At 41.0% G+C, this 16897-nt stretch overlaps 1 protein-coding gene across 2 annotated transcripts in view; it reads right to left on the bottom strand.

Moving 5' to 3' along the window:
* Positions 1-16897, bottom strand: part of SMURF1 (SMAD specific E3 ubiquitin protein ligase 1) — a 105499-nt gene that overhangs the window by 25299 nt on the left and 63303 nt on the right. For both annotated transcript variants that reach the window (XM_054568514.1, XM_054568515.1), the window contains exons 2-5: positions 4150-4188; positions 2908-3016; positions 1286-1419; positions 1072-1137 (exon numbers count right to left, since the gene is read on the bottom strand). In XM_054568514.1, the coding sequence (XP_054424489.1) occupies positions 1072-1137; positions 1286-1419; positions 2908-3016; positions 4150-4188 (348 nt within the window). The remainder of the gene's footprint in view (positions 1-1071; positions 1138-1285; positions 1420-2907; positions 3017-4149; positions 4189-16897) is intronic.

Genomic DNA, 16897 nt, shown 5'->3' with positions numbered 1-16897 from the left:
GTTATTCCAGTAGCTGCCCATCAACACACATCGCCTGGAACATTCCTGGTAAGTGTGGAGCAGAAAGAGGTGCTGTGTTTTTGTACTTTCCATAAACATACGAGAACACAATATTCACTTCCTCTCAGTTACCTTATTCTCTATGGAGATTTTGATTTATGTTTAATAAGGACACAGAGCACTTTCATTATTGCAAAGACCAGATAAATCAAATATTTTATTCTCAGTCACTACTATGAATGAAGACATTTATAAAGTTGTTCCCAGTTATTCATTTTTCCCTCCACAAAGAAGAGAAGAAATCACAAACAGAAAAGCACTCAGTGAGAACTTTTTCATTATGATAGTTTTTAAGGTGTATACTCACTGTTCATTTATCTTGGGTAAGGTCTACATAATACCTAAAAGATTCAGGGTCGCTCTGGTGTGCCGCTGAAATACGTTTTTTTTTTTATTCCTTGCAATGCATATAGTCAGCATACAGAATTTTAGAGTTACCCTAAAGTGCTAATAAAACTGGGTGGATAATACAATGGACTACTTAACAGATAAATCACTTCCAAGAGAATATCAGTCAAATACTTTGTAACATTAGCACATTTTATTTATTCATTCTAAATAATTCTATCCTCTAACTCTATAAAATCATTTTACATGGAAGTCTTCAGAAATCATTTTTGCTTTTTACATATATGACGGGTTTTCCTGAAGAAATTATTCCCCAACTCTTGCATATATGGCCACCATTCTTATCATCTACCTCTGGATAATACAATGACAAATTAATTACCCGTTATGTGACGATTAAAATGACATTTAAAATTATAACCCTAAATCCTTTTGTACCTTAGCCATTTTAACTCAACTCTGAATGACAGGTTGAAGAGAATTAGATAAAACAGTAAAAACCACACAAGATCAAACTCTTTAGTGCTGAAGAGATGGCCCCCCTATGTGATTGTCCCTCGAAGCATGTCGCCATGTCAGTGCTTGTATATGTTTTCTCAGTGATGAGAGCTGAATGTTAAATTCTGTTAAAGCATCTCTTTATACAGATGAGAAAGCTCTTACCCACTATTTGGCCACGAACTGCATCAGTATCTGAGGGATTTAGTTTGCATAGATCCAAACGCTGGTCTGCAAACAAACAATTCAAAACTTAACCCAGGGAAATGGTAACTAGGGAGGAGGGCAGAATTCTGTATTCAGTATTAAAAGAAAAAAACTGATGCCTCATAGGCCTTCTGCAGTTGCATTAGGGGGTGGGAAAGCGGTTGGCACTTACATCCGGTGTCTTTTAATCTGCTGACGGCGTTGGAGAGCAGCCGCACGCAGCCCAGGAAGCCGGCCCCCTGCTTCTTGTGAATTTTCTTGTGGTTCCACACGCTGATGGTTATAGAATCAGTTTTCCCAACATATCTAAAAACAACATGCAAATTCACTTTTAATTGTATTTCTGAATTATGATACCCACTGAGGTTTTATCTCATTGACTTGTTAGTACAGGAGAATCTTAAAAATAATGTTGGTTCTATATATCACATGTAGCAGGCACTCAATAAATATGTCTGCTAACTTCAACGGGTTGGGAAAAGAACTATAATCAGTTATACGAGAAGCAAATGTAGATAACCCAATAAAGTAATAATCTGGTAACAGATTTACTATATTTTATTAGATCCAAAGGACAATGACATGATTCATAAATTCCCAGAAATGTTAGGCTTACTAGTTTAGTTCTTTAAATCCTCACCTGAGGATATGTCTATTGATTTTAGAGAGAGAGGAAGGGGGAGGGAGAAAGAGGAGAGGGAGGGTGAGAGGGCTGGTGAGAGAGAGAGAGAGAGAGAGAGAAGAGGAGAAGAGAAATATCGATGTGAGAGAGAAACATCAACGGGTCGCCTCCTGTGTGCTCCCAGGCTGAGGATGGAATCCGCAACCGAGTTATGTGCCCTGACCAGGAATTGAACCCCTAACCTTTTGGCGCACAGGATGATGCTCCAACCAAGTCACCTGGCCACGGCTAGGCTCACTACTCAACACTAGTTTACAGTAGGGGACTACCCATAAGCCCACAGAGCCTCCCAAAGAATGCTGATGGGTGCTAATTCAGATATCAGCCCCCACTTACTCTCAGTGCAAGTCAACCGCAGAGGGGAGCGTTCAGGGCTAGAAGCGACAAGCACTTCCCAGGCCCCTTATGGCACTCAGCAGAGCTGAAAGTGAGTTTTAGAATCCAACTATTAAAAATCCCACTCAAATCCAGTACAATCTGGTTAATAAAAAACCAATAATCATGCAGTATGACTTTGACAAAAATTTCTTAGCAGGGACATGAAAACATAGGTGCATATAAAATAGTGGTTTTCAAAGTGCAATCAGCTTTATTGAAGGTATAGATTTATATACATTCAATCATACTAAAGTATATTTTCTCTTACAGAAAATATATTTGTACTAAAAAAGAATTAAAAAACAACAGAAATATATGCAATATGTATTTGCATAATAAATATGTATAATAATGTATTTTTAAAGTAAAGAGTCTAAAACCAGGTTTAGGGTTTCACTGAAACCAACCAACCAACCAACCAACCAAACAAGCAAGCGGCTTAGAGAAGACCCAACTATGGCCCTTTTCTTCTGTTAGAATGGCCAGCAGGCTGAAAAGTTACAAAAGGTCACAGTTACAGAAGCAAACCATAATAATCTATAAAAATGTCAAACACAAGAACTTCCAAGTATATGAATTCTAAAACTAGGTAGTATTTATTTGGTCATCCATCTACTTTTGTTATCAATAACAAGTTAGAAATCCTTTTCTTAAAAAAGTGAAATGCTTCTCTTAAAAGTTAGATGCCGACTTCCCTGCCACCCTCCAAATGGCTTACGGAATATTCAACTCACAGGTCGTAGTGCTGGTTCCACTTTGGGTCCAACGTGTTTTTCACAGTGTCCGTTGAGTGGCACTGCCCAGATCCGTCCACAACGACCTTCGCAAAAGGGTCGGGGAGTCCTGGAGAAGAGGGCACAGCCATGCCTGGATGAGACTACAGGCCTATCAGGGACATTAGAACACAGTCTTGCCGGTGAACGGATCTTCTGGGCCCTCTACTCTGGTAACGAAGATTATCCTGGTAGACTTTTTCCCTCTAAGTTAAGGATAGTTTTGATCTATTTAGCTTTCTAAGAAAGGCAACCCAGTAGGACATCACTCTCAGATTTTTAGAGGCTAGAAAACTGGGCTTAAAGAAAACTATACAAATAGGTTTAAATTCAAATGCTCATTTTTGATAATCACTAAGTGTAAGTAAATGGAGGGAAAGGTGTCTATAATTATTTGTATTTATATTTTCTAAAAAATCATACTTAGAAATCTTGTTTGCTGACTCTATTTTATCTCTGGAAGCAAGTATTAAATTAGTTAAGTTCCTAAATGAATCAGATGGTTTACAAGGTCAGAGCGGGGCAAGATAAGAGCGGCAGAGACAGACCCGATGTCAGCCACGCGCGGGAAGCCTGTGAGCCTCACTGCTTCATCTTTAAAGTAGGAATAAGAACCGAGCAGCGCTCTGTGAGGACCGGGAAGAGGGGGAAGAATTCCAAGCTGCAGCAGCTGCTTTAGAGAAGGTGAATGTCCTGAGCTTAGGGATGATTCCTATACTTGATCTTAGCCGAAGGCTGAGAAGTGCTAATAGGGATGATTCCTTTCTTTAGAAAAGGGTCCTCTATTTTTTACAGTTCCTTTAAGTACCAGGCTTTGAAAATGCGATTTAATTTATAAAGTTTGACTAACAATTTTACTTACGCCCAGCTATTTTATAGAAAAGTGTCCCATCTGTACTTGTGCTGAGAACACTACCCAGCACAGAGCAACAAATTAAAACGGGCAGACAGAGAAAACAGGGTGTGGCTGAAAGAAGGAACGAGAGAGATGGCTTTTCTTCTGAGAATTACAAATTCTGTGCCTTGGCGGTAAGGAGTCTGTGCTGTAGTCAACTGGGAAACGAAGTCTGTCAAACTGTGGATTCCCATCAGTAATGGGCAGGATTTTAGGAGAATACACCCTATTTTTTAAAACAAGTTTCAACTTCAGAAATATGTGAAAATATTAATATTGTAAGAGAGTAAAAATAAGTGTTTACTTACTGAAGAAATCTTTCTTTGCAAGGTTCTTGGCACATAATACTAAAAACAAACAAAAAATGCCCAGGGTTAGTTAGCATTTATGAAAAAGATTTTCACCACAGCTAGTTGCTATGGACTCAGCTCCCCCCGCGTCCCCCCACCCCTCATCGCCCAATTCACGTGTTGAAGCCCTATCCACAGCGTGGTGGGATCGGAGGTGGGGGCTTTGGGAGGGCGTAGGCCTCGGTGAGGTCCTGAGAGCGGGGCTCCAAGGATGGGATCAGGGTCCTTACAGGAAGAGCCCCCAGAGCTCGCGCTCACACGGCTCCCTGTGAGGCACAGCGAGAAGGTGCCGTCTACAGGCCAGGGAGGACCCTCACCAAGAACCAGCCCTGCGGGCTCCTCAATCTTAGGCCTTCCGGCCTCCAGAGCTGTGAGAAGCCAATGCTTACTGTTTAAGCCGCCCAGTCTATAGTGTTTTGTTAGAGCTGCCCAAACTGAGTGAGGCAACAGTCTATATTGACAATGGAAAAAGTTCTAAATATTATCTTTGCCAATGACTGCCTTTTAAATTTAGTACTACAATTAAACAAAAAATTGTCAAGAACTAAAACGTGTTTGCTCCTTCAACCGGGAATCAATTATAATAAATACAAAATGTTTTAGTTCAAACTTAAAATCTTACCTAAACACATACAGATTTATCAATATACTCTTATAAAGGCTTAAGGTCATATAAATGTAAATTCAAATTAAAACGTACAGTATTTACCTTTTTATTAGCTATTGATAACAACAAAAGAAACTGGCAGTTTTCATATTCCAATAAATAATACATTTTTGTAAATGTAAATAAACTTTGGTATGTAGGGCCATCATTAGGTATTGTGAAAACAAATGACAACACATATGTTAAGAATTTAGCAAAATGTTGGCATATAGAAAGAATGCAATAAATGCTATTATTGTTATCTTATTCATGAGGTGGTATCAGTTACTGTTAAGAAATTTTGTCACCAGATCTGTTACATGATTAAAGCTACTATATCAAGGGGATGCACGCCGATGTCCCTTTTATATTGTTCACAAATGTTGCTAATTGTTAAGAATAACATGTTTTGTTATGAATTTTTAAATTATTTACAAAATATATTCATATAATACACATTGTTCAACAACTTTTTCACTTAGCATTTCTTATATATAACAGCTTTATCAAAATACAATTCATACACTACAAAATTCATCCATTTGATGTACATAATTCAATGGTTTTTAGTATACTCACAGGGTGGAACAACCATCACCACAAGCAATTTTAGAACTTTTTCATCATCTGCCAAAGAAATCCCGTCCCCATTAGCGGTCATGTTCATTTAACCTCACATCCTGCCAGTCCGAGGCAACCACTAATCTACTGTATTTTAGGCCTCTGTGGACTTGCCTGTTCTGGACATTTCATATATAATAAATGGAACCATATTAATGTATGGTATTTTGTGACTGCCTTCTTTCACTTGGCAAGTTTTTAAAGTTCATCCATGTTGTAGTATGAATCCATTCCTTTTCGTAACTGAGTAATAGTCCATTGAAGGAATAGACCACATTTTCCTTATAGATTTACCAATGGATGGATATTGGGGTTGTTTCTGTCCTTGGTTATGGTGTATAATGCTGCTGTACAAGTTGTTGCGTAGACACGTATTTTCTCTCTCTTATAAGCCTACAAGTGGAGTTGCTGAGCGCTATGTTTAGCATTGAGGGACTATCACAGAGTCTCCCATAGCATCTGCACCGTGTGTACTTCCACCCACAGTGTAGGAAGTTCTGCTCAGTGGGCGCATACCCACCATTCATTTATTAAATTTTTCTTTAATGCCCTAAAGCGAGGTTTTAAAGTATTTCATTAAACACTTTTTTCTACATTTCTAATTGGGCTTGCTCTCGAATGTTTTGTTTTTTGTTACTATTGTGAATAGAAGCATTCCTGTATATTTGAATAAAGAAAAACTTCTCCCTACATTAATTTTAATTCAGCCATCTTTTTCAACTCTCCTCAGATGGACCTGCAATGCAGTTTTTCCTTCGGCTTCTCCCTCTTTCCCAAAGCTTTGAATGTCTCGAGGCCCTCCTGTCAGACTTGGACTGTCCAAAACTGAACTGAAACCTTCCCCTCTGCCTAAAGTCCAGGTCCTGCCCCAGGATTCTTTACTTCAGAATCATCAGCAACGCCCACCAACTGCACAGCCAGAGATCTGTGTCATGCTTTTACTTCTCAGTCCCTCAAATGTGTTGACTTTTGGCCATCTCCTGTCTGGTTCAAGCTCCCAATATTTGCTATCACAAGTACTTTTAAAAATTTAAACCTCATGTCTCATGCCTTTTTAAAAATTCTACAGTGGTTTCCCATTGCTGAACTCCAGGCTCTCCCGCCTCGAATATCATCTACTAGCTCCAGGCCCTGGTTCTTCAGAGGCACCGCTGCTGGATCGCTTTTGACTGGAAAAATTCTCATCATATCTCAAAAAGATTAATCTTCGCTCATATTTACAAGACTAGCAATGTTTTCACTTAAGGCTCATTCCAGTGGAATTTGGTTATATCACAAGGTGCAGAAAGTCTCAATAGTGTCAGCACAAAGAGAATTTTGCCTCAATTTTGTGCCAAGACCATTAGGGTCATATCGATTCTAGTTTAGTTAATGGCATGTGATTTCTCCTACTAGAATAATTTTGTGATAGCGAAATAGAATCCTCTTTGTCCACTCTAAGAAATGCAGCGATAAAAGATAGCGTATTACACAGCATAAATACCACACTACTGAATCTACCACTCATTTTTAAACAAATACGTTATACATCAATTATGAATTAGGTTCTGGGGATACAACAATGAACAAAAGAGACATTTACAGAAAGTGACGCTCAGTTTTCAGTGTGGACCACTGCGGGGCCGCTTCGGTTCCACTCTGAGGTGCCCCTACTCTACTCTCGAGTCATTCCTCTCACATCCCATAATTTCCTAATCACATGCCGGAGTTCCTTAATGTTGGAGATAAAGTAAGAGCATATTATATAACGTTCACTTAGCATCTCAGAATACAAGGAAGGGCAGTGTTTTGCTAACTTGTACATCCAATTAGTAAGGCAAGCTTCTTCACCGGGCCCCTGATAAAAGCATGAGATCCCCCAAAATTACTTGTGGCTGTCATTTTCATTCCCCTCTCCTCTTATATTTGTATGTCTCACCAAGTCCTACCTTGTCTTGTTTCTGTAAGTCTCTGGGCCTGTCCCGTCCCCTACTTTCGTACTCCTTCTCCCATTCCTGGCTTCGCCCATTCACAGTTCACGTAAGAGCCACAGTGCCCCCCCTGACGCGCGGTACAGTCGGCTTCCAGCTCAGTCTTGTGTTCTGAGAGGCTCAAAAGCTCCACTGGCTCTGCACTGTATTTTACTACAAATACACGTTTCTCCTGGGCTTTAAACGGTCCCATTCTCTAACAGCACTTTTCTCTCACACTATTCTTCCAAGCGCAGTTCAGTTCCTTCCCCTCCTCTGGCCCCCCCATTTCCACCCTCGAGGCAACTCTTCCTGCTCCTCAACCCGCTCAGCAGCCTGTCCCTCTGCGCATCCCTGCAAGGCCCAGGGAGGCCCGCTTTCTCAGTGAAGTCTCACTCGGGCCAGCCCCAACGCCTCTCTGTGACAACTTTTTCCGCTATTGCCAGAATTAACAAAATAAAGACAACATAGTGGGGCTTTCATGAAACCAAACTAATTAATTTTAAATGTGTTTTGTTTTGGCCTCATGTCTTTTCTATTCTTTTCATGTTACAATATTTCTTTAATGAAATGAAGTTAAAAAATGGATAATGGATAGCTTCAACAATGACTTGGTAAAATTAAAGGCTGGCAATTTTATGTTGATAGCCCCATTTACATAAAAATTTTGACTGGTCTGGGAATCTCTACTCTTAACTACCAGTGATCCATTCCCTCTTTCTACTCCTTCCATTCAGAGCCACACAGCGGAGCACAGGGCCTGTCATACAGGAGCTTCGTCCCCCAGCTCAGCTCGGTTCGCCAGGAAGGGGCAGCCCCGGCTCCCACCCCTCAGCCACGGGCTTCCTGTGGCGCTGGCTGCGCCGCGGGCCGCAGTAACGCTGCCCACGATGGGCATGGAACAGAGAGCCAGCCAAAGAGAGTAACAGCGATAAAAATATAGAAAATTACGCTGTCTCAATAATTTAAAACATCTAGGTAAAATTTTCGTTCATTAGAAAACAGAACGTGCCACTTAGGAAGGTCGCCAGCACACGGCACGCAGGCAGTGCGCGTCACTAGCCGCCTGCCTCGTCTGACTGGTGCGTCTAAAACTCAGATTTATCTCTAAAATCTTCAGACTCTACTTGGGGGGAAATTCTTAAAGCTACAAAAAGGGGTAAAAAGAGAATCCCTGCTAAAGGCAGAGCCAGGTCTGCTGGTCAGCATGTCTCACTAGCACGTCACCCTCCAGGCCCTGGGCCGGGTCACTGATCCGTCAGTGCTCCGGCCAGTTCAGGAAATCCTCCAATTTGCCTTAAGAGGGAAAAGTGAATCCCATTTCAGTCGGATCAACAGACACAAAATCTTTAAGTCCATACAGAACTAAACTCTACTCTATTATTTGCTTAATGAAATAACAACTTTTCCCAATCCTTCTCAGTAAGTTCGTACACAATGTGTCATTATTCAGACACCATTAGATGAGAAAATGACTTCTCCTTTGCAGGGAAAACTGTCTAAGTTAGTAACACATATTTTAGCAACCACCAGCTGTCCCTATTGGCTTGGGCGGGGCGGAGGGGGCCTCTGGTAAACTGACAATCCTTACAAAGGTTTTCCAAACACATCATTGCTTAAAATAAGTCTTACAGCTTCATTTTCTATAAATGTATTGAATTAATTAAAAAATAAATGACAAAACTGTGTGACTTCATTGGAACTCAGCAGGCAGAGTTCAGCTCATACGCCCAACCTCTGAAGGGTGAGGCAGGGTCACCCATGAGGCAGGGGTTGGCTCCCAGGACTCGGGGAGGCTGCTGCGCCCCTACCTGTCTCCCTGGGTCCCCACCAGTCACAAACACTGCCACCATTCTTGTGACTTGAGAGCTTCAGGTGTTTCACACACACTTTTCCCTACTTAGTCTGCCCGATGAGTGAGGGGACGTGCAGGGCGGGTGTCACTTTTCCCGCTGGGTCGGTGAAATTATTACGACCCAGAAAGACTCCGTAGCCACGCCCACTTCTACCCCATCTCACATTACACTGTCACAGCAGCATCGCAGCTGCTATCAGGGTTTGAAATAAAATCCTCTATTTATTTATACGCTGCTTCATGTCAGCCTTTCCCCCACAAAAACGTCCTCTGGCACAAGGACTGAGTCTTTTGTATCCCCCGCAGTATCCCGAGCTTGGTAGGGTGCTCACAGAGGTTATTTTCAAAATGTTTGCTGAATATATGAGCTAGGCATGAACCTTTTTTTCCTTCTTAACTAACTACTAACTAGAACGTAAGCACCAAGAAGGCAGAGACGATTCTTCCGAACGATCATGTTCCTAGCTTGGAGCACAGGAACTGAACGTTCAGCAGGTACTTCGTTCAGCTTGAACGAAGGAATGAGATCACCTGGCCAGAGCCGCCGCCACGGCGTATCTGACAGCCGGCCCGTGCTGTGCCGGGAGCCCGTGCTGTGCCGGGAGCCCGGGACCTGGCGGCTTTGCGCGCACGCGGCTGCCTGACGGGTCTTGGTCTTCAGAAAGGAGTTCGCTGTTCCTCGTGGTATCATTAGTGACATTCAGTTGGCACTAAGAAAACAAATGTTCCCCTGTGGTTTTGACCAGATGCAATAGTTCAATGAGGGCAGACTGGAGTCTATATCAAAAACAAGTCAAGTCTAGGGGGCATTGGGCAATTTTTGTTTGAATGAAGCCCTTATTAATAAAGTCATTTTTACATCTGGAGGGATGATTTCCAAGGACTAATTAGGCTATGACCTTTCAAGAAAATTTATAACTAAGGGACATATTTAATTCAAAATGTTTACTGATTTGAGAGAGAAGGGGAGAGAAAGAGGGAGAGAGAAACATCGATGTGAGAGAAACATCAACTGGTTGCTTCTCATGTGCACCCGACTGGGGAGCAAACCCATAAACTTTTGGTGCATGGGAATGACTCCAACCAACTGAGCCACCTGGCCAGGGTGAATTTTTATATTTTAATCTTAAGTGCTGCTTTTTTTGCACCTTGGGTGTGCCCTATAGAGCCTGCAGGACTGACTTCTTTCTCCCAGGGTGGAGAAAAAAGGCCTCACAGAAAGCCATTTCCTGTTGTTTGACTTATTCCCAGGTATTACGGGCTAGATACCTTTGCCCTGGCAAATAAGAAAAGGATCTCATTTAAAGTCTGTCCTTCAGAATAATTTTTATCTCCAGATCATGCGTCTGTCTCAAATACACCAAATGGGGAGTTTTTCAGTAGCACTAGAGCCGAACAGTGGGCCAGGAGTCCGGGTGTCTGTGGGTGAAAGGAAGCACATTTCCTGGCCTGAGGACATGGGAAAAGTCAGGGTTTCATCAGAGAAAGTTTTACCTAAATATTTAAAGTTATATTCCAAAAGTAATCAATTCCTAGATCAGTTATGTTTTCTCCCTAAACATGTTTACTTTTCCATTCAAATGTTGTATGCAAGTGCCTTATGTAAAGACGTTTACTAACGCCAACCTTCAGCCCCAGATGCTAGTATCTCTTCTGAAAAGCACACAGTGATTTTACAACCAGGGACCAAGGAGCAGTTTGCAATGGGGGCTTCTAAAAGCATCGTAGAAAGCAGACTGACTCCCAGGCAACCATCTGACCAAAACATTTGATGAGACCCATCAACAGGATCACAGTAGACAGTTTAGAAGGACTGGAAACTGTCATTGTTTTGTGAAAGTTTAAAAATACAATCAATTTCCCTTTAGTATAACTAATAACAGTAGCTAAAATGTACTGAATATTTGTACAAGGTAATTAATTAGGCACTAAACTAAGTATCTGACATGCATAATTGCATTTATTCAACAGCACAATCCCATGAAATGGTTAATGTTATATGTCCGTTTTCCTGATGAAAAAGCTGAGCCTTTAAAAGATCACCTAACTTGACCAACCGAAGTCACAGTTAGTAAAAGCTGCTGCTTCTGAGCAGTGAGTCACTTTATCCATTTAAACATTTGCTGATTGCCCAGCACAGGCCAAACCCTGAGCTCCAAGCTTTGAGGATTCCAGAAGAATAGCAAAAAAAGTTGCTAGTCCCAAGGTATTTCCTATGCCCTAGGGTTTGGCTTTTATGGAAAATAAACTAAGATCATCTTTAGAAAAAAAAATTTTTGAGCATTTGCTTCAAATTGACTTTTTAAACTTGGACTATTTTCCTAACGTTATGTAGTACAAAATAAAATTCAACTTTGCCGGGAAAGAGATGAGTTTTAACCAAAAAACCTGTCATTAAATAAATTACATTTGATTGTGCCCTAGAAGGAAACTGAATGACCTCCATTAACAGGAGATAATCTGGATCAACAGGGAGGAGAACCAACACAAACATCCTGGCCTACCCGTCTCCCAAGAAGCTGTGCTCTTGTGAGGAAGCCACTTTAAGAAGGTGATAACTGCTGAGGGTAAAGGGAAACTGGGGGATTTACTGGGAAGAAAGCAAACTAGTCCACAAGCCAATAATCAGACCAGACCTAAAATAAATGGGCAAGGACGCAAAGTAATCATAAATAATAAGAGAAAGTTCTGGCAGCATTTTCTCTCCTTCAGGTACTGACGGAGCTGACAAATGAGGCTTTATTAATTTGATGCATTAAAAAAACCAAAAGAAATGTAGCCGGTGGAAGTGGGGCTCTTCCACGTGATCCTGAGAAAAGCATTTCATGGATCAGTGCAGGGGAGGGGGCAGTATGACAAGATTTACTTGGGTAGAAATGGACAGCTGTCCCTGTGTCCCACCTCTGTCCGTCCCACCATGGGAAAAGTCCAACCGTGTCTTCAGCAAGGCCAAAACAAAGGCCGGTGTCCAGGGTTTCTGTTTCGTGGTAAAGCTCAGTCCTCTGGAGCCCAGGCACTGCTAAGCTGCCTCAGCCCGCACCCAGGTAGCAGAGCGCTGTTCCCAGCTGCGCTGCTCTACCCAGGCCTCCACCTGGAGCCTGCGTTCCGAGTCCCCATGGCTGCTAGGGCCACACAGTTATGGAGAGAATGTGTGGATGACTGGGGCAAGGGCAGGTTCCTGGCAGAAAGGTAGGGGGTGAGGGGGAGGGAGAGAGAGAGTGCGCGCTTCTTTATTAAACTCAGTTATATTATCCTGGCCTTGGAATGGACCAGGAGGTTTTCCATAATAACCAATCAACTTCCCAAGCTTTAGTGGGCTTCTAACGGGTTCACCCTCTAGCCAATTGATCCCTTTGCCAGGTTAGACTGACAGGCCTCTATGGTCATGCACCTCCCCTGTGCCATTTTGACTTCCAGGGTGCGTATGCTTACCATGCTTTCCCCCACCCCTCCCTCCCCCAATCTCATAATCTGGTACCAAGGGTTAGGTGTAGGCAGTGTTCCAAGCGGGGTTTCCTGTCTGCTCCCAGGATCAAGGGTCCTTAGAGGTCCCCTGGAGTGAGCAAATGAGTCTGTAAATGCTACAGCTACAGCTACAGCTACCTGGTGAGGCAAGCAGGCTTATGCTCCTTGGTTGATTATGTTAAACAATGTCTGATTCCCTTTGCTTCCTTCCTTTAGTAATAACTAGTTAACTACCTATGGTAACAGTAACACACTGCAAATATACCCATGCATGATTATTAAAAGCCTGTATTACACAATCTTCATAATACACAACTTTCAACAAGCATACTGCAAGAATTTTTAAAACATGCAATACCTATTTTTGTCAGGGACACTGACCTCTTTTTCCCTTAGACTGTCAAATAAATAAATGACAACAGTTAACACAACAAGAGCTGTTCAGTGTGAATGAATCAAAATTACATCTAGTTTTGGGTCAGATGGACAAAAATATATTTTTTGGTGTGCTGCAGAATGTTAGTAATTAGTTTGTGTGTGCCATGAGACGAAAACGGTTGAAAATTGCTGTTCTAGAAAAGCCCCTTGTATTTCTTTCCTATTTATCATATTATAGTGCTAGGTTCTGTAGAACTGAAATATTTCAAGGTATTCTTTTGCATGACTTTACCATAAAATCTTTTATAATTACTTAGCTAATCATTATTCACATCATAGTTTAAGTCAGAGTAAAATCATTATGTTCAATTTAGTCAAGAAAAATGGAAGCTCAGAAGACGGAAAAACTTGCTCACGGTGACCCAGCAAAGTTTGAAAAGGAGAGAAGAACTTGCATCCATAATGAAAACCACAGGGTTCATTGAATTATGCTCCTTCATTAAGGCAACTGTCAAAATGAAACAGTTTGTAAAACATTAAAAAATTGAAACCAATGTGGCCAACACTAGATCCATAAAATTGTATAAATTCAAACATAACCCAGTAATTCTACCCATAGGTATGTAATCAACAGAAATGCACATATACATATGTTAACCACGTAGTTGAGTGGTTATAGCAGCACTGTTAGGACCAGCCGAAGGCTGAGGACCATTGAGATGCCCATCAACAGTGCAATAATAAAGAAACTGTGGTATTCGTAAAGTGGGCTATTATATAGCAACGAGAAAAACAAACTACAACTACATACCAAAATTATGAACGAATCTCACAAACGTGGTAGTCAATGAAAGACACACTATATATTGCACTATGGCATTGATGTAAAGCCCCAAAACAACTCAAATGATACTGCTGAATTCAGGCACGACTGTCTTTCCACAGGACAAGGCACTGACTAGAAGAGGTCACACAGAAGGCACCTGGGGAGCTGACTAAGCTCTGATTCTTGATCTGGGTGCTGTTATACATGTGTGTTCAGACTGAGAGAATTCAGTGAGTTACGCACTTAAACATTTATAATCATAAAAATCAACAGAACATAATAGAAAATACAAATACAGATCCAAAGGATAAGATCAATTGATTTTCATCAAAGGGGCCAAAATAATTCAATGAGGGAAAAAAATAGTTTTTTCCAGACTAGGAAATAGAGTATCTAGTTGAAATAAATGAGATATGCTTAGAAGAATAAAAATAAATAAACCTTAACCCTCATCTTAGAACATACACACAAACTGACTTGAAATGGAGCACAAACAAACATAAACACTAGGTACCATTAAGAAAATGAAAAGGGAAGAGAAAATCCCTGCAGTTAGAAGAAAAATCTCTCCCTTTGGCAAAAGACTTATATGCAGAATATATAAAGATTTAAATTATGCTATAAAATTATATTTTAATTACATAAATATACTGTAAAATTATATTTTAATTATATGAATTAAATTGTAAAAAATTTTAAATGGGCAAAAAAAGACTTTGACATGTCACCAAAGAAGGCATCAAATGGCCAGAAAGCAAATGAAAACATGCTTAACACTAGTAATCATCAGTGAATTGCAAATGAAAACCACAATAAGGTACTACTACACACACGCACCAGAATAGCTGAAATTGAAAAGACAGCCCTGGCTGGTGTGGCTCAGCAGACTGAATGCTGGACTGGGCACATGCCTGGGTTGCGGGCCAGGTCCCCGGTAGGGGGTGCATGAGAGGCAACCACACACTGATGTTTCTCTCCCTCTCTCCTTCCCTTCCCCTCTTTCTAAAACTAAACAAGATCTTAAAAAAACACACAAAAGACAACAAAAAGACAATACTAAGTGTTGGTGAAGATGTGGAGGAACTACAACTCTCATAGATTGCTGATCGAAGTATAAAATGGAATAGCCACTTGGGAGAATTATTTAGGAGACATCTAGCCAACTGACCTAGTAATTCTGGGTTTTCATTCCAAGAAAACATGTGTCCGCAGAAAAGATGTGTTCATGAAAACTGACGGATTTCTTCATAACAGCCATCAGCAAGTTAATGGACAAAAAAAAAAATGGCGGTGTATTCCCAAAATGAATACAACACCATAATAAAAAAGAATGAGCTATTGATACATGCAAAAACGTGGGTAAATCTCAGAAACATTAAGAAACATGTGAGAGTACTTACTATATGACAGCATGTATATGAAACTTTAGGCAAAATCTATCAGTATAAAATGCAAATCATTGCTTGACAGGGTCCAACGGCTTGGTGGGGAGACTGGCTGCAAAGGGTCATCAGGAACTCTCTGCAGGGAAGAAAATGTTTCCCACCTCTTACTTTGGTGGTGGGTACATGTGTGCCATACATTTGTTACAACTCATTGAACTATACACTTAAAATGAGTGCATTTTATTTTTAATTTTTTCCCCTTCATTTGTTGATCTTAGAGAGATATAGAAAAGGAGGGAGGGAAAGAGAGAGAGAGCACAAAACATTGATTTGTTTTTTCACTTATCTACACATTCACTAATTGATTCTTGTATGTTCTGTGACCAGGGATCAAACCCACAACCTTGGTGTATCCAGATGATGCTCTAACTAACTGCGCTACCCAGCCAGGGCCATGAGTACATTTAATTATAGGTGAAATATATTTCAATAAAGCTTATTTTAAAAGTAAAAATAGTCCTAGTGCTGTACCAGAAAATATAATGACATGGAAAATCGGTATATTTAATTGGAAAAAGGTTATAATTCTCTGTCATCATCCATTAAAAGAAAAAAAAGGCTTCATGGAGAAATGGATGATTCTAGAACTGGGACAGATGAGTATCTAATAGTGACAGAAAGTAAGGAAGTGCTCAAAAAAGCCCCCACCACATTGCTGGGGGAATGACAAAGGTGCACAGGAGCCAACTGGCAGCTTGAAATGACCCACGCTGGGACACCCTGAGCAACAAAGTAAACAAGTGGTACTGGATTACACCCAAGTACAAAATCAATATCCATGAGACCATACAGATTTTAATAAATGACTGCATAACTTAATAACAGAGGAAAAGAGACCAATCTAATGTGCTGAAAACTCCAAATAAGCTCTGCAGGCCCTCCACGCCGAGGAAGGGGAGCACAACCCCCGCTCCCTCAGCATGAGCGGGCGCAGCGCCTTTCTTCTGGAGAGAGGGGTGTGGAATGTGGAAAGGGGGAGAAAGAGGAACCTTGTGGTGGAGAAGCCTGACAAACACCACCTCAGCCAGGTGACCAAGGTCACCAGTAACAGTCATAAATGTTGACTGTATGCACTTTAATGTTATGCGATAAAAATGCCACTTTACCTTTGATCTTCCTCCCCCAAATGCATAATCATCCCAGTCTAACCACGGGAAAAATATCAGGCAATTCCAAGCGACAGGCATTCTACACGGCCTGAAGCGCGCTCCTCACAACTGTCCAAGCAATCTAAAGTGAGGAAAGCCTAGCAAACTGTCACAGCCCAGAGCGGCCCAAGGGGACATGGTAACTAAACGTAAGGTCATGTCTTGAATGGGATCCTGGAACAGAAAAAGTCCTCAGGTAAAAACGAAGGAAATCTTAATAATAGTGTATTCAGTTAATACAATGCATTAATGTGGGTTCATTAATTGTTACAAATGTACCACAATAGTGTTAGATTATAATATCTGGGGAAACAGTGTGCAGGTATGTGTTTGCGGGTAATATGGAAGTCTGTACAATCTTTACACAATATTG

Source organism: Pteronotus mesoamericanus, unplaced genomic scaffold (assembly GCF_021234165.1).
Source record: "Pteronotus mesoamericanus isolate MK-2021 breed Mesoamerican mustached bat unplaced genomic scaffold, CSHL_Meso_final contig_2, whole genome shotgun sequence".
In the NCBI taxonomy this organism is placed as follows: domain Eukaryota; kingdom Metazoa; phylum Chordata; class Mammalia; order Chiroptera; family Mormoopidae; genus Pteronotus; species Pteronotus mesoamericanus.
Note: the sequence above shows the minus strand (reverse complement) of the source record. Positions and strands in the feature narration are given on the sequence as shown.